Genomic DNA, 19,805 nt, shown 5'->3' with positions numbered 1-19,805 from the left:
AAAATATAAGAAACATTTAACAAGGACCTAGAAGAACTAAAGAGCAAACAAACAATGATGAAAAGCACAATAAATGAAATTTAAAATTTTCTAAAAGAAATCAATAGCAGAATAACTGAGGCAGAAGAATGTATAAGTGACCTGGAAGACAAAATAGTGGAAATAAACACCTCAGAGCAGAATAAAGAAAAAAGAAAAGATGTGTGGACAGTCTCACAGAACTTTGGAACAATATTAAAAACAACAACATTCAAATTATAGGGCTCCCAGAAGAAGAAGAGAGAAACTAAGGGACTGACAAGATATTTAAAGAGATGATAGTTGAAAATTTCCCTAATATGGGAAAGGAAATAATCAATCAAGTCCAGGAAGCTCAGAGAGTCTCACACAGGATAAATCCAAGGAGAAACATGCTAACATATGTATTAATCAAACAAACAAAATTTAAACACAAAGCAAAAATATTAAAACAGCAAGAGAAAAATAACACACCAGGGAATCCCCATAAGGTAAACAGCTGATCTTTCAGTAGAAACTTTGCAAGCAAGAAGGGAGTGGCAACACATATATAAAGTGATAAAAGGGAAAAACTAACAAATAAGATTACTCTACCCAGAAAGGATCTCATTCAGATTCGATGGAGAAATTAAAACCTTTACAGACAAGGAAAAGCTAAGAGAATTCAGCACCACAAAACCAGCTTTACAACAAATGCTAAAGGAAATTCTTGAGGCAGGAAACACAAGAGAAGGAAAAGACTGACAATAACAAACCCAAAGTGATTAAGAAAATGGTAATAGGAACATACATATCGATAACTACCTTGAATGTAAATGGTTTAAATGCTCCAACCGAAAGACATAGATGGGTTGAATGGATACAAAAACAAGACCCATATGTATGTTGTCTACAAGAGACCCATTTTAGATCTAGAGACACATATAGACTGAAAATGTGGGGATGGAAAAATATATTCCATGCAAATGGAAATCAAAACAAAGCTGTAATAGCACTTCTCTTATCAGTCAAAATAGGCTTTAAAATAAACACTATTACAAGAGACAAACAAGGACACTACATAATGATCAAGGGATCAATCAAAGAAGAAGATATAACAATTGTAAATATTTATGCACCCAACATGGGCACCCCTTAATACATAAGGCAAATGCTAACAGCCATAAAATGGGAAATTGAAAGTAACACAATCATATTAGGGGACTTTAACGCCGCACTTTCACCAATGGACAGATCATCCAAAATGAAAATAAATAAGGAAACACAAGCTTTAAATGATACATTAAACAAGATGGACTTAATTGATATTTATAGGACATTCTATCCAGAAACAACAGAATACACATTTTTCTCAAGTGCTCATGGGACATTCTCCAGGAAAGATCATATCTTGGGTCAGAAATCAAGCCTTGGTAAATTTAAGAAATTTAAAATCACATCAAGTATCTTTTCCAAACACAACGCTATGAGACTAGTTGCCAATTACAGAAAATAACCTGTAAAAAATACAAACACATGGAGGATAAAAAATGCACTACTAAATAACCAAGAGATCACTGAAGAAATCAAAGAGGAAATCAAAAAATAACTAGAAACAAGTGACAATGAAAACGTGATGACCCAAAACTTATGGGATGCAGCAAAAGCAATTCTAAGAGGGAAGTTTATAGCTATACAATCCTACCACAAGAAACAAGAAACACCTCAAATAAAAAACATAACCTTGGACTTCCCTGGTGGCACAGTGGTTGAGAGTCTGCCTGCCAATGCAGAGGACACGAGTTCGTGCCCCAGTACGGGAAGATCCCACATGCCATGGAGCAGCTGGGCCCGTGAGCCATGGCCACTGAGCCTGCATATCCAGAGCCTGTGCTCCGCAATGGGAGAGGCCACAACAGTCAGAGGCCTGTGTACCACAAAAAAAACAAAAAAAGAGAAAAACAAAAAAAATCATAACCTTACACCTATAGCAATTAGAGAAAAAGAACAGAATTACCCTAAAGTTAGCAGAAGGAAAGAAATCTTTATGATCAGATCAGAAATAAATGAAAAAAAATGAAGGAAATGACAGCGAAGATCAATAAAACTAAAAGCTGGTTCTTTGAGAAGATAAACAAAATTGATAAACCATTAGGCAGACTCATCAAGAAAAAAAGGGAGAAGACTCAAATAAACAAAATTAGAAATGAAAAAGGAGAAGTAACAACTGACACTGTAGAAATACAAAGGCTCATGAGAGATTACTATAGGCAACTATATGGCAATAACATGGACAACCTGGAAGAAATAGACAAATTCTTAGAAAAGCACAACCTTCCAAAACTGTACCAGGAAGAAATAGAAAATATAAACAGACCAATCACAAGCAGTGAAATTGAGACTGTGATTCAAAATCTTGCAAGAAACCAAAGCCCAGGACCAGATGGCTTCACAGGCGAATTCTATCAAACATTTAGAGAAGAACTAACACCCATCCTTCTCAAACTCTTCCAAAATATAGCAGAGGGAGGAACACTCCCAAACTCATTCTACAAGGCCACCACCACCCTGATACCAAAGTCAGACAAAGATGTCACAAAGAAAGAAAACTATGTGCCAATATCACTGATGAACATAGATGCAAAAACCCTCAATAAAATACTAGCAAATAGAATCCAAGAGCACATTAAAAGGATTATACACCGTGATCAAGTGGGGTTTATCCCAGGAATGCAAGGATTCTTCAGTATATGCAAATTAATCAATGTGATACACCATATTAACAAAATGAAGTGTAGAAAAAGCATATGAGCATCTCAATAGATGCTGAGAAAGCCTTTGACAAAATTCAACACCATTTATGATAAAAAACCCTCCAGAAAGTACACATAGAGGGAACTTATGGCAACATAATAAAGACCATATATGACGAACCTACTGCCAACATTGTTCTCACTGGTGAGAAACTGTAACCATTTCCTCTAAGGTCAGAAACAAAGAAGGTTGTCCAGACTCACCACTATTATTCAACATAGTTTTGGAAGTTTTAGCCACAGTAATCAGAGAAGAAAAAGAAATAAAAGGAATCCAAACTGGAAAAGAATAAGTAAAGGGGTCACTGTTTGCAGATGACATGATGATATACATAAAGAATCCTAAAGACGCTACCAGAAAACTACTAGAGTTAATCAATGAACTTGGTAAAGTAGGAGGATACAAAATTAATGCACAGAAATCTCTTGCATTTCTATATACTAAAGATGAAAAATCTGAAAGAGAAATTAAGGAAACACTCCCATTTACCATTGTAACAAAAATAATATACCTAGGAATAAACCTACTTAAGGAGACAAAAGACCTGTATTCAGAAAACTATAAGAAACTGATGAAAGAAATTAAAGATGATACAAACAGATGGAGAGATATACCATGTTCTTGGATTGGAAGAATCAACATTGTGAAAATGAGTATACTACCCAAAGCAATCTACAGATTCAATGCAATCCCTACCAAACTACCAATGGCATTTTTAACAGAACTAGAACAAAAAATTTCACAGTTTGTATGGAAACATAAAAGACCCTGAATAGCCAAAGCAATCTTCAGAAAGGAGCTGGAGGAAACAGACCTCAGACCTCAGATTATACTACAAGGCTACAGTAATCAAGAGAGTATGGTACTGGCACAAAAACAGAAATATAGATCAATGGAGCAGGGTAGAAGGACCAGAGATTAACCCATGCACATATGGTCACCTTATATTTGATAAAGGAGGCAAAAATACACAATGGAGAAGAGATAGCCTCTTCAATAAGTGGTGCTGGAACACCTGACAGCTACATGTAAAAGAATGAAATTAGAACACTCCCTAACACCATACAGAAAATTAAACTCAAAATGGATTAAAGACCTAAACGTAAGGCCAGACACTATAAAATTCTTAGAGGAAAAGATAGGCAAAACACTCTTGCTGTGACATAAATCACAGCAAGATCCTTTTTGACCCACCTCCTAGAGAAATGGAAATAAAAAGTAAAATAAACAAATGGGACCTAATGAAACTTAGAAGCTTTTGCACAGCAAAGGAAACCATAAACAAGATGAAAAGACAACCCTCAGAATGGGAAAAATATTTACAAATGAAGCAACTGACAAACGATTAATCTCCAAAATTTATAAGCAGCTCATGCAGCTCAATATCAAGAAACAAAAAACCCAATCCAAAAGTGGTCAGAAGACCTAAACAGATATTTCTACAGAGAAGACACACAGATGGTAAATAAACAGATGAAAGGATGCTCACCATCACTAATCATTAGAGAAATGCAAATCAAAACTTCAATGAGGTATCACCTCACACCAGTCGGAATGGCCATCATCAAAAAATCTACAAACAATAAATGCTGGAGAGGGTGTGGAGAAGAGGGAACCCTCTTGCACTGTTTGTGGGAATATAATTTGATACAGCCACTATGGAGAACAGTATGGAGGTTCCTTAAAAAACTAAAAATAGAACACCATATGATCCAGTAATTACACTCCTGGATATACATCCAGAAAAAACAAAAACACTAATTCAAAGAGATGCATGCATCACAATATTCATGGAAGCACTGTTGCCAATAACTAATTCATGAAAGCAACCCAAATGTCCATTAACAGACAACTGGCTTAAGAAGATGTGTGTGTGTGTGTGTGTGTGTGTGTGTGTGTGTGTTTATATATATATATATATATATATACAGTACTACATTACTCAGTCATATAAAAGAATGAAATACTGACATGTGCAGCAATGTGGATGGACCTAGAGAATATTATGCTTAGTGAAATAAGGCAGTTAGAGAAAGAAAAATAGTATATGGTATCACTTATGTATGAATCTAAAAAATAATGCAAATGAATCTATATACAAAACAGAAACAGACTCACTGACATAGAAACCAAACTTGAGGTTACCAAAGGGGAGAGAGAAGCAGGGAGGGGCAAATTAGGGTTATGGGATTAACAGATACAAACTGCTCTATATAAAATAGATAAGCAACAAAGATATATAGCACAAGGAATTATACCCATTATCTTCTAATAACCTATAACAGAATATAATCTGCAAAAATACTGAATCTCTATGTTGTACACCTAAAACTAACACAATATTGTAAATCAACTATACTTCAATTAAAACATAAATAAAATAAATATTTCAATTCATATAGAAGATATTTGGCTCAATCAGTAAAGATCCCTGGAAAGAACATAAGTTGCCTTTCCAATTTGAAATCAAATCTATGCAGTCATGTGCTGATAAAGCACTTGAGAAGACAATAATTAGAGGATTCAGAGGTGACTATGTAGCCTTCCTTCCTTCATTCCTTCCTTCCTTCCTTCCTTCCCTCCTTTCTTCATTTGTTCTTCTCACCTATTCAAAGTAGTTAGGGGAAAAAAAAATCACTCCCCAATTATAAAGGAAGTACCTGAGAAGAGAGAATTACAACACCCAAGCTCTGAACAGGAGCTTAAGTTGTCAATCTAATTGCAATGTTTATTTTGAGGTGGTACAGTGCAGTGTCATTCAAACTGTTTTAGAGTTACACACTGCAGGACATGTGCCAGGGCAAGTAGGGGTCCAATGAACTCAAAGAGGGAAGTTAGGTGAAAAAGTCAGAGACATTTAACATAGATGAAAGGAGATAATTCCCTCTCCACTTCATCATGACGAGGGTTCACTTACTCATTCCATGACTTAATACACACACTTAGTGCCTTCTATGTGTCAAGTGCTATACTAGGAACTTGGAATACAATGATAAAAAGACAGAGTCTCTATTTTAAGAAGACTACAATCAGGTAGGGGAAATAAACACTCCAACAAGCAACTGCCATATACATGATCATTGTTCAAGACAATGGTTCAAGAGCCAGGTACAGTGTGCAATTTAAATATAGAGCAAAGAATGCCCAAGTTCACGTGGAGTAAGTCAGAGAGAGCTTCACAGAGGAGACATCAACAAGGCCTGAATTAACAGATAAATAGTAATCTGCTGGATAATCAGAGGGAGGGTAAACAAAGGCATGGAAGCAGATGATATCTTCTCATGTTTGTAGGAGTATGTGTTGTTCAGCATTGGTAGGATATAAGGGACAGGATTGGGAGATATTTAAGGAGAAGAGACAGCAAGGAAGTGAGATGCTACAAATCAGTTATGAGAGAAGAAGCTGAATATTTGGAAATATTCCTTGCTAGGTGCTCTAAATTTTATCCTGAAGTCTAGGTCAGTGTTTCTGACCATCTTCATCAGATCCTCCAGAGAATTTCCTAGAGCCTCACTGCTCAAAATTTGGCCTGTAGACCAGCAGCATCAGCATCATCTGGGAGCTTGTTAGAATGCCACCTCAGACATACTGAGTCAGAATCTGCATTTTAATTATAGGCACATTGAAGGTGAGTTATAGGCACATTGAAGTTTGAGAAGCACTGCCCTGATGTACTTGTTAGAAATGAATATTATTGATAGTTCTCATCTATTAAATCATAATCTTTCAGTTGAGGCCCAGGCCTCATCATTTTACTTTTTCTTCTTTTTTTTCTTTTTACAGGCTCAGTAGGAGATTATATGGCATATTAGATTTGAGAACCACTATGTGCAATGGGGAGCCATGGAGCAATTTTGAAAAGGAGAATGACGTCCTCAAATTTTTCTATTAAAAGTGTTATCTGGACACACTATGAAAGGTTTGGGGAATACTGGTGATACACCATCAGGAGAGACAAGAGTAGAATCAATTGCCAGGAGTAATTTAGTCACAGAAAAAGGACAATAGGTCATATCAAAGCTTTGAGGTGGTAGTGGGTAGGAGCCTGAAATTTCACCAGTATATCTGTATACCCCAAGATATGGCAAGCAGGGAGGGAAGGTCAGGGATGGCTTTGGAAGTGGCTAAGCTTGAACTAATTAACGTTTTATTCCTATTACTATGACTCATGTTCCTTATTTGAATCATGTTACCAATGTGAGCTGGGCAAGTGTGTTTAGCATTAGAGAGAGAAAAATTTAGAACAAATATTTACTCTTTCAAACTCTTGTCCTTTGTAACTGGCATAACCTCCAGGGGAAAAGACCTACTTTTATTGAAACCTATATGTGGGTTTGGAGAAGGTCATGTAGAGGATGTGACCACTGGTTGAACCGCAAGTTATACCTGGGCAATTGGCGCCTCCTCATCCACTTTCCTGTCCTTGGAATGTATGCTTTCCCCAACATTCCCACAGTGGGAGCCATTTTCAAGGACACTACCTTAAGAGAGAAATCTGGACGTTGTATGTGACTGAATCCAGTTAAGACCTCTATATAAACTTAAGATTCCTGTGGGAGGGTGCAGAGATCTACTCGTTTTCTACCTGCCCAAGACAAGCCTTGTATGTAAACCTTGTATGGAAGGGTAAGTTCCCTTGTCTACTAAACCTGCCACATACCAATGTGGAGTGGTCTGCCTCTTTCTTTGGTTTCCCTGTGCCCTCTGTGTACAAGGGCCAATTTGAAAACCAGTAGGGTTTCATGGGCAAGAGCAAAAGAGAACTGTATAGCACATATGGAAATGTGTGAGAACCAATTCTTCTCAGTTTAAGTGAAGAGGTTCTGAAAAGTAAGAGTCTGTATATTGAGTATAATTAAAAAATAGAGCAAGAGTTATAAACAGATGCATTTAATAAATTATCTGTCAGAAAGGAAATTATCTCCTCATGGATGTTCAATGCAACATCTTCTCTATTAAAATGCTGACAAGGGAATTCCCTGGTTGTCCAGTGGTTAGGACTGCACTTTCAATGCTGAAGGCATGGGTTCAATCCTTGGTCAGGGAACTAAAATCTCACAAGCTGTGTGGCCAAAACAAGAAAAAGAAATGCTAACCAAAGGTTAGTTTCTCCCTTCTCCTTCACTAATCTACTTAATTGGTGGTGTCACATCACCAGATTACAGAGTTTTCTTCTATTCTGAATCTCAGTCCTCCAAGTTGTTGAGTTTTTGGATCTGACCCAAGTCAGAACCAGAGAACTAGCTGCCACAAAGATCACACTGGCAACTGATCTCACAAAGCATTTTCATGAGTTTAGATGAGGTCCACAGTGTGTACCTTGCTGTAACTTCCCAAGAATTGTATTAGATAGGAAAGAAAATAACTGAGATGACCAAGACAAAAAGAGAGTTAAAACACCCATGTTGTGAATAAAGGCATCAATCAAAAATCTAAGAATGAGTTATTTTGAGGGGATACAGATCAGTGTCACTCAAACTGTTCTACAACTCTTTTAGGTGATTTTATAAATGTGCCAAGTAGTCACAGCTCTAAAAGTCTGGAGTACAGACTTGATTTTCTAGTACCCAGACTCAGCTGGCACAAGTCCCTCAGCACTGCCCAGGATCTGGCAATGCAAGGCGGTGCTCCTATACAGTCTGACTAGGGGGAATTTGGCTTATACATATAAGGCTTATACAATTCTTACGGGAGTTTCCTCAGTTTTATCAATCTTATTTACAGAATTTAGCTAACTTTTAAAGTAATTGGTAGGCAAAAACTAACTAGTTGAAAACTTAGACTACTGAATATATTCAAACTTGCTCATAAAGCTTCCTATATGCTTTCAGATCAAACACTCTAGCTAAATGAATTTTCATTGCAATTATTCATCACCCATCCATAAGTATCTTAAAATACTCACGTACCAAGTTGAAGATTTGCAAAGTAGTTCAATAAAAATGAGTAAGAGTAGAGAGAAATTTTGGCTGAGAGAGAAGTGCAACTGCACTTGTTTATGAACAGAAGATATTCAAGATTTTAAAAGAACCACTCAAGAGGGTCTGAAACTACATTCTATGTGTCTTCTGAGAATAGCTCTGCAAGGTGAAAATAAAGTGCCAAATCTCAGTTAAGGAATTCAGTGATAAGCAAGCCAGGGGTAGTGCCTGAGCTCCTTTGGTGGGAGCACTGAGTCCAAGTTGCTGGACTAACAGAGAACCTCAGACCCCAGGGGATATTAATTGGAGAGAGGTCTCCTGGAGGTCTTCATCTCAGCACAAAGACCTGGCTCTAGTCAACTGCCTGCAAACTCCAGTGAGGAAGGCCTCAGGCCAAACAACCAGTAAGAAGAAACACAGCCCCACCCATCAAAAAAATGAGATGACAGGCTTTCCCTGGTGGCGCAATGTTTGAGAGTCTGCCTGCAGGGGACATGGGTTCGGGCCCCAGTCCAGGAAGATCCCACATGCCGCAGAGCAGCAAGGCCTGTGAGCCATGACTGCTGAGCCTGTGTTTCTGGAGCCTGTGCCCTGCAATGGGAGAGGCCACAATAGTGAGAGGCCCGCGTACCACAAAAAAAAAAAAAAAGAGATGACAAAAAAATATGTTACAGATGAAGGAGCAAGGTAAAAACATACAAGGTCAAATAAATGAAAAGAAAATAAGCAACCTACCTGAAAAAGAATTCACAGTAATGACAGTAAAGGTGATCCAAAATCTCAGAAATAGAATGGAGACACAGATCAAAAAAATACAAGAAATGTTTCACAAAGAACTAGAAGAAATAAAGAACAAACAAATAGGGATGAGCAAAACAATAACTGAAATGAAAAATACACAAGAAGGAATCAATAGCAGAATAACTGAGGCAAAAGAACAAATAAGTTAGCTGAAAGATAAAATGGTGGAAATAGAGGAATAGATTAAGAAAAAAGAATGAAAAGAATTGAAGACAGTCTCAGTGACTTCTGGGACAATATTAAATGCACAAACATTCGAATTACAGGGGCCCCAGAAGAAGAGAAAGAGAAAGGGTATGAGAAAATATTTGAAGAGATTATAGTCAAAACCTTACATAACATGGGAAAGGAAATAGCCACTCAAGTCAAGTAAGTGCAGAGTCTCAAACAGTGTAAACGCTTGGAGAAACACACCAAGACACATATTAATCAAACTAACAAAAATTAAATTCAAAGAAAAAATATTAAAAGTAGCAAAGAAAAGCAAAAAATAACATACAAGGGAATCCCCATAAGGTTATCAGCAGATTTTTCAGCAGAAACTCAGCAGGACAGAAGGAGTGGCAGGACATATTTACAGTGTTGAAAAGGAAAAACCTGTAACCAAGATTACTCTACCCAGCAAGGATCTTATTGACATTCCACGGAGCAATCAAAAACTTCACAGACAGACAAAAGCTAAGAGAATCAGCACCACCATACCACCTTTATGACAAATGCTAAAGGAAATGCTCTAAGCAGGAAACACAAGAGAAGAAAAAGACCCACAAAAACAAACCCAAAGAAATTAACAAAATGGTAAGAGGAACATACATATCAATAGTTACCTTGAATGTAAATGGATTAAATGCTCCAACCAAAAGACCCAGACTGGCTGAATGGATACAGAAAAAAGACTCAGGGCTTCCCTGGTGGCGCAGTGGTTGAGAGTCTGCCTGCCGATGCAGGGGACACAGGTTCATGCCCTGGTCCGAGAAGATTCCACATGCCGCGGAGCGGCTGGACCCATGAGCCATGGCTGCTAAGCCTGTGCTCCGCAACGGGAGAGGCCGCAACAGTGAGAGGCCCGTGTACCACAAAAAAACAAAAAAATACAAGACTCATATATATGCTGTCTACAAGAGACCCACTTTAGACCTAGGGACACATACAGACTGAAAGTGAGGGGACAGAAAAAGATATTCTATGCAAATGGAAATCAAAAGAGAGCTGGAGTAGCAATTCTCATATCAGAGAAAATAGACTTTAAAATAAAGAATTTTACAAGAGACAAATAAGAACACTACATAATGATCAAGGGATCAGTCCAAGAAGAATATATCACAATTATGAATATTCACCCAACATAGCATCACCTAAATACATAATGCAAATGCTAACAGCCATAGAAGAGGAAATTAACAGTAACACAAGAATAGTGGGGGACTTTAACACCCCACTTACACCAAAGGACAGATCATCCAGACAGAAAATAAATAGGGAAACACAGTTTTAAATGACACAATAGACCAGATAGATTTAATTTATATTTATAGACATTCCACAAAAAAGCAGCAGAAGACATTTTCACCTCAGTGCAAACAGAACATTCCCCAGGATAGATCACATCTTGGGGAACAAATCAACCTTCATAAAACTTAAGAAAATTGAAATCATATCAAGGATCTTTTCTGACCACAACACTATGAGGTTAGAAATCAATTACAGGAAAAACCTGTAAAAATCATAAACACAAGGAGGCTAAACAGTACACTGTTAAATAACCAAGAGATCACTGAAGAAATCAAAGAGGAAACAAAAGAAAATACATAGAAACAAATGACAATGAAAAGACGATGACCCAAAACCTATCAGATGCAGCAAAAGAAGTTCTAAGAGGGAAGTTTATAGAAATTCAACCTCATCTCAAGAAACAAGAAAAATCTCAAATAAACAATCTAACCTTACAGCTAAAGCCACTAGAGAAAGAACGAACAAAAATCAATGGTAGTAGAAGGAAAGAAATCATAAAGATCAGAGAAGAAAGAAATGAAATAGAGACAAAGAAAACAATAGCAAAGATCACTAAGACTGAAAGTTGGTTCTTTGAGAAGATAAAAAATAAAATGATAAACCTTTAGCCAAACTCATCAAGAAAAAAAGGAAGAGGACTCACATCAGTAAAATTAGAAATGAAAAAGGAGAAATTACAATGGACACAGCAGAAATGCAAAAGATCATAAGAGACTACTACAAGCAACTATATACCAATAAAATGGACCACATGGAAGAAATGGACAAATTCTTGGAAAGGTACAACTTTCCAAGCCTGAACAAGGAAGAATGACAAAATATAAACAGGCCAATCACAAGTAATGAAATTGAAACTGTAATTAAAAATCTTCCAACAAACAAGAGTCCAGGATCAGATGGCTTCACAGGCAAATTCTACCAAACATTTAGAGAAGAGTTAACACCTTTCCTTCTCAAACTCTTCCAAAATATTGCAGAGGGAGGAGCACTTCTGAGCTCATTCCACAAGGCCACCATCACCCTGATACCAAAACCAGACAAAGATATCACAAAAAAAGAAAATTACAGATCAATATCATTGATGAACATAGACACAAAAATCTTGAACAGAATACTAGCAAACAGAATCCAACAACTCATTAAAATGATTATACACCATGATCAAGTGGGATTTATCTCAGGAATGCAAGGATTATTCAGTATACACAAATCAAACAATATGATACACCATATTAACAAATTAAAGAATGAAAACCATATGATCATGTCAATAGATGCAGAAAAAGCTTTTGACAAAATTCAACACCTATTTATGATAAAATCTCTCTAGAAACTGGGCATAGAGGGAACATACCTCAACATAGTAAAGGCCATATATGACAAACCCACAGCAAACATCATTCTCAATGCTGAAAAACTGAAATCACTTCCTCTAAGATCAGGAGCAAGACAAGGATGTCCACTCTCGCCACTCTTATTCAACATAGTTTTGTAAGTCCTAGTCATGCACATCAGAGAAGAAGAAGAAATAAAAGGAATACAAAATGGAAAAGAAGAAGTAAAACTGTCACTGTTTTCAGGTGACATGATACTATACATAGAAAATTCTAAAGATGCCACAAGAAAACAATGAGAACTAATCAATGAATTTGGTAAAGTTGCAGGATATGAAATTAATGTGCAGAAATCTGTCACATTCCTATACACTAACAACAAAAGATCAGAAGGAGAAATTAAGGAAACAATCCCATTTACTATTGCAACAAAAAGAAAAAAACAGCTAGGAATAAACCTACTTAAGGGGGCAAAAGACCTGTATGCAGAAAAGTATAAAACACTGGTGCAAGAAATCAAAGATGACACAAACACATGGAGAAATATGCCATGTTCTTGGGTTGGAAGAATCAATAATGTGAAAATGACTATACCACCCAAAGCAATCTACAGATTCACTGCAATACCTATCAAATTACGAATGGCATTCTTCACAGAATTAGAACAAAAATTTTTACAACTTGTATGGAAACACAAAAGACCTCAAATAGCCAAAGCAATCTTGAGAAAGAAAAATGCATCTGGAGGAATCAAACTTCATCACTTCAGACTATACTACAAACCTACAGCAATCAAGATAGTATGGTACTGGTACAAAAACAGAAACACAGATTAATGGAACAGGACAGAAAGCCCAGAGATAAACCCATACACATGTGGTCACCTTATCTTTGACAAAGGAGGCAAGAATATACAATGGAGAAAAGACAGCCTCTTCAATAAGTGGTGCTGGGAAAACTGGACAGCTACATGTGAAAGAATGAAATTAGAACATTACTTAACACCATACACAAGAAACTCATAATTGATTAAAGAGGTAAATGTAGGACTGGACACTAGAAAACACTTAGAGGAAAACACAGGGAAAACACTTCCTGAGATAAACCACAGCAAGATATTTTATGACCCACCTCCTATAGTAATAAAAGTAAAAACAAAAATTAAAAAATGACCCCTAATTAAAATTAAAAACTTCTGCACAGCAAAGGAAACTATAAACAAGATGAAAAGACAACTCTCAGAATGGGAAAAAAATATTTGCAAATGAAGCAACCGACAAAGGATTAATCTCCAAAATATACAAACAGCTCATGCAGCTCAATATCAAAAAAACAAACAACTCAATGCAAAAATGGGCAGAAGACCTAAATAGACATTTCTCCAAAGAAGACATACAGATGGCCAAGAGGCACATGAAAAGATGCTCAACATCACTAATATTCAGAGAAATGCAAATCAAAACTACAATGAGGTATCACCTCACACAGGTCAGAATGGCCATCATCAATAAATCTACAAACAATAAATGCTGGAGATGGTGTGGAGAAAAGGGAACCCTCTTGCACTGTTAGTGGGAATGTAAACTGATACAGCCACTGTGGAGAACAGTACGGAAGTTCCTTTTAAAAACTAAAAATAGAACTAGCATATGACCCAGTATGAGCATATAACCTGAGAAAACCCTAATTCAAAAGACACATGTACCCCAATGTTCATTGCAGCAATATTTTCAATAGCCAGGACATGGAAGCAACCTAAATGTTCAAGAACAAATGAATGGATAAAGAAGATGTGGTACATATATACAATGGAATATTACTCAGCCATAATAAGGGATGAAATTGGGTCATTTGTAGAGATGTGGGTGGACTTAGAGTCTGTCATACAGAGTGAAGTAAGTCAGGAAGAGAAAAACATATATCGTATATTAATGCATATACGTGGAATCTAGAAAAATGGTACAGAAGAACCTATTTCCATGTCAGGAACAGAGTTGCAGACATAGAGAATGGACATGTGGACACAGAGGGGGAAGAGGAGGGTGGGATGAATTGGGAGATTAGGACTGACATATATACACTACCATATGTAAAATAGATAGCTAGTGGAAGCCTGCTGCATAGCACAGGAAGCTCAGCTCAGTGCTCTGTGATGACCTAGATGAGTGGGATGCGGGGGTGGGAGGGAGGTCCAAGAGGGAGGGGATATATATATATATATATATATGATTCACTTCTTTGTACAGCAGAAACTAACACAGCGTTGTAAAACAATTATACGCTAATAAAAAATTGAGTAAGAGTACAAAAACAGTTATAAGCTGTGTAAGATCAGGAAAGTAATAAATTTGCTCCCAATAGATTTTAGATCATAGATAAAGATGGCACAAATAGGAAACCAAAGACCCAATTCTAAAGTTCATACACAATTACCTAATTAAAGTCAAGTTATGTATTGACTGGTAGGCATAAGTTATGGCCTAAAGCTGCTATTTAGGAAAGTGAGCAATCTTGACTTGCCTATATACTGCTGCTGGGCATGCACACTGGAAGAATCTTTGACCAAGTAACTATACTTTTGGGAATTTGTCTTACAGAACTACTTGTATAAGAGTGCAAAGAGAATACAAACAAGGGTATTTACTTCAGTGCTGTTTGTCCCAGTGGAAATTTGGAAACAACCTGAAAACCCAAAACAACTGAAAGGGATTTGGTTAAAAATTTTAAGGTAAATGGGGCACTATGTAGCCTTTTTAATAAAATGATATAGAACAGTGTGCACTTGTATTGATCATATAGTATACACATTGCTGGAAAAAAACATACTCATATATATCAATGTCATTACATGTGTAAAAATGTTTGGAAGGATACATTCCAAGCAATTAGTGGAGATCAGTATCAGGGGAAAGAGAAGTGAGTGAGAGCCTTTGACATTTTCTCTTATACATCTATATAATTCTGTGTTGCTAAATTTAAAAAAAATAGTTAAATATTACTTTCATAAATAAAATAAGAAATATCTATACTGTATTTTAATAAAGGATTTATTAAAGTATTTTGAATCCTAGGTCCATGATAAACTAAATAAAAGCAACAGAATGAAAGTTTTAGATACTTGGACCTATTAATTGGCTTCTACTAAAGAGCACAAGAAATCCATGTCAATCAAACACTGCCCCTCCCACATAAAAGGGAGTATTTTTCCTGGGTGTGAGTCTACATATTTCATTTGCTAGCACTGAAAACTTTGGTTTTAATTAGAATCCATTTTGATTAGAATATGTTTACTTTATATTCACAAAATAATGAAAAATGAAACCACTCTGGAAATTAAAATGCATATTCTTGAACAGAGGGGGAGTATTATAACACAGAATTAGGAGTACAATCACTGGGTTTAAAAATATAGAGCAATTCTGTTGAATTAAAGCCCCTTAACTAGTTCCCTAACTAAAAGTTATACAGGAAAATCAGAGTCAAAGCTTTTAAAATAAATATAGCATAGGTCTTTAATCTAGTTCTATTATTAGAGAAGATAAATTTTTGAGAACGAAGAATAAATCTCAAAAGTATTTGCCTTTTCATATTTCTAGCCTATTACTTTTGTTTCCACCCACAAAAACGAAGAAAATAAATGAAGAGGCCACTAAATCAGGAATTTTTTAAGACATCTCTCCCCACTGAATCACTTGTTTTGCAAGTGACATTCCAGAATGGTTTAGGCAAGGTATGGGACAAAGTTGTTTTTACATATCAAGGGATCAGCTTTGCAAAAAAATAACCAAAGCCTCTGCACAATATATTTGAAGTGAATAATGAAGTTGTATTAAACATTTTAAAACTATATTCAAGCTGGAGGAATATATTCTTGTGAAACTTATTGTACTTATTATAATTCTCCTGCTATGAACAAATTAATAAGGGCCAACTCTTTCTTCAGTGAAATACATGCTTGAACAAAACTCATGGATAAAGATAAATTCCTTGAGATCTCAACTATCTTTTACTTTATTCCAGAACTCCTAATCTACGATATTATTTTCGGTGTTTGTAGAAATATGTAAAACAGTGTTCTTTTTTATTCTAAAGCAAGTAATGGGTTTGATTGGCTTTAAATAAACTTACCACATAGTTCTTCTGTGTCAAGATTGCTGAAAAGATGAAAAAAAGTATTATTATTTTGGTAATATTTAAGTTTTTAAATAGTTAAATACAGTTATTCCCCAATCTGTATTGTTATATTAATAGATGATATGTAGTTATGGTATTTTCTCTTATAGATTCTACACTGTTGAAGTAGTCAACTAAATATTAGCAATGATTGTCAGATTTTGTCTTTAAACAGATAATTCTTGGGATTTGTGTTTCCCCCAGGTCATGCTGGGGGAACACTGCATAATTTTAAAGAATGTAGGCTCTGGAGCCAGACACTTTAGTTGAAATCCTAACTCCACCATTTACCATCTATGTGACCCTGAGTACTCTGCATCTATGTGTCTCAGTTCCTCAGTCCCAAGATGAGGAAAATAATAATTTCTGTTTCATAGGAATGTCATAGTATTTAAATTGGTTAATAAATATAAAGCAGTTAAAAGAGAAATTTGCACAAATTAAACACTTAATAAATGTTAGCTGTCATATTCCTGACTTGGTAGAACTGCTAGAACTTCCATATCTAAATTCAACTTTTGGGTTAAGTTTGATTCAATGCTTATTTCAAATGATTTCTAAACTATAATGAAGAGTTACATTGCTTAATATTTACCTGTAAACAATAGAAACCCATTACTGTAATGAAAATAACTTCAAAAGAGCCAGATGAACTGTTAGCAGATATAATACATTACTATCAGGAGAATAATGCCTTGACCAAGGAAGATATGGTACAGGAGGAATTCAAGAATGGTCCAATATCAAGCAATACATCAATATAACACTACATCATAATTTAAAGGAGAAAAACCATCATATTAACAAATACTAAATGGGAATTTAATAAAATTCAACATTCATTCCTATTTTTAAAAGTTTAAGTGAAAAAGTAATACAAGTAAACCTTTTGAAGATGAAGACTAATAAAAACCAACTGCAAACATCAGTTAACTGAAAATCTTTGACTACATACAGATGGTACATGTCAAAACTCAGTGTAACTAAACTTCATAATTCAGTCCTCCTTTAAGAAGTAGTCAGGTTGATAGACAAGAGGGACACTGGTGTAAGCATTTCAAACACCAGTCCTTTTACCATTTCCATCACTAAGTTTGTTATATATTTTTAAACTCGGGATTTTATCTTAGGACACTGAATATTTGATCCTGGGCAAATGACATCTCCATACTAGACTGAATATTTTTGTAGAGTAGTATTTGCCATCAGATAGAATATGCAAAGTCTTCTGTAATAGCTTTGGTGTGGACTCCTCTTCATTCATTTATTTATCCCACAAACATATACTGCTATGTGTCAGGCATTGTCCTAACTGCCATAGATAAATAGGTTGCAAGAACTACTGAGATGAATATCTCAGATCACTAGTCTCTAGCAGCTCAATTTAGAGGTAGACATGCAATAAATAAATAAAATGCAATAAAATAGTCAGGGGGGAAGTGGTTAACTGGCAAAAGTTATCAGGGACTGTATAATAGGGGATAAAATTTGAAGACTAATTCTCAAAGGTTAAATACAAGTAAAAAAGACAAAGAAAGGAGGAAAATTCCAGTTAGAGAAATACCATTTGCAATAAAAATTTGAAGTGTTAAGAGTATGTTACAAAATTTCTAAATTACTAAACTGCTCAGAAAACTGAGTAATTCCTGTGGCTAGAACATAGCTCGTTATGAAAAAAATCAGACTAAAAAATGAAAAGCCTCATGTGATAGTCTAAGAAATTTCTACTTTATCTTTTTGTCTATTTGGAATCAAAGAATTTAAAGGTGAATGGTATGAACTACAGTCTGGGCAAGAATGTGGCAAGGAGTGCTCAAGGCCATCCACGGGGGGCAAGAAGAAATAATTTTTATTTTTCTGGAAAAATGTAATTTATTTATTTATTTATTTTCCTAGAGTTTCATTGAGATATAACTGACATATAGTGCTGTATAAATTTAAGGTATACAGAATAATGATTTCACTTATATACATCAGGACATGATTATCATAATATGTTTGGTGAACATCCATCATCTCATACAGATACAAAATTAAAGAAACTAAATTTTTTTCCTTGTGATGAGAACTCAGAATTTACTCTCTTAAAAAAATTCATATATAATATACACAGTTTTAATTATATTTACCATGTAGTACATTATATCCCTAGTACTTATATACCTTGTAACTGAAAGTTTGTACTTTTTGACTGACTTCCTCCAATTGCCCCTTCCCCAACACCCTGCCTCTGTAACCACAAAATTGATCTCTCTTTCTATGAGTTTGTTTGTTTTGGGAGTATAATTGACCTACAACACTGTTAGTTCCTGTTACACAGCATAGTGATTCAGTATTTCTATACATTTAAAATAATCACCACTATAAGTCCAGTTAAGTTCTGTCACCATACAAAGATATTATATAAGTAATGACTATATACCCCACACTATACATTTCATACACATGACTCATTAATTTTGCAACCAGAAGTTTATACCCCCTAATCTCCCCCACCTATTTCTTTCCTCCCCCCACTCCCTCCCCCTGGCAACCACCAGTTTGTTCTCTGCATCTGTTTCTGTTTCTGTTTTATTATGTTTGTTAATTTGTTTCGTTTCTTACATTCCACATATAAGTGAAACCATACAGTATTTGTCTTTCTCTGTCTGCTTACTTCACTTAGGATAATACTCTCTAGGTCCATTCATGTTGTCTCAAATGGCAAGACTTTACTCTTTTTTAATGGTTAATATTCATGTATATTTATGTATATATGTCACATCCTTTATCCATTCATCTATCAATAGACACTCAGGTTGTTTCCATATCTTAAGTATTGTAAATAATGCTGCAATGAACATAGGGTTGCATATATCTTTTCTTTTTTCCAAAAATAATAACCAGCATTTATTGACTGTTTACTATGTTCCAGGTACTGCTATAAACATTTTATGTAAAAAATTATGTAACTTTTTATTATGGGAAATTTTAAACTTAAGAAATAAAGAAAAGATCATTATGGATAAACCACAAGGTCCTCCTGTATAGTACAGGAAACTATATTCAATATCCTGTGATAAACCATAATGGAAGAGAATCTGAAAAAGAATATATATATATATCTATAACTGAGTCACTTTGCTGTACAGAAGAAATTAACACATTGTAAATCAACCATATATCAATACAATTTAAAAAAACTTAAAGATCATTAAAAAAACTTTATGTATGTATTGCCCACTTTAAATCATTATCATCAACATTTTAACAT

The 19,805-nt window shown here is 35.4% G+C and overlaps 1 protein-coding gene across 1 annotated transcript in view; it reads right to left on the bottom strand.

Annotated features, from left to right (window-relative positions):
- NECAB1 (N-terminal EF-hand calcium binding protein 1) overlaps positions 1-19,805 on the bottom strand; it is a 285,391-nt gene that overhangs the window by 111,233 nt on the left and 154,353 nt on the right. The window contains exon 3 of the mRNA XM_007457341.1: positions 16,508-16,533. Within this exon, the coding sequence (XP_007457403.1) occupies positions 16,508-16,533 (26 nt within the window). The remainder of the gene's footprint in view (positions 1-16,507; positions 16,534-19,805) is intronic.

The sequence above is a fragment of the Lipotes vexillifer genome, unplaced genomic scaffold (genome assembly GCF_000442215.2).
Source record: "Lipotes vexillifer unplaced genomic scaffold, Lipotes_vexillifer_v1.1 scaffold174, whole genome shotgun sequence".
Lineage (NCBI taxonomy): Eukaryota > Metazoa > Chordata > Mammalia > Artiodactyla > Lipotidae > Lipotes > Lipotes vexillifer.
The sequence above is the reverse complement of the archived record's forward strand: the minus strand, read 5'-3'. Positions and strand labels throughout refer to the sequence as shown.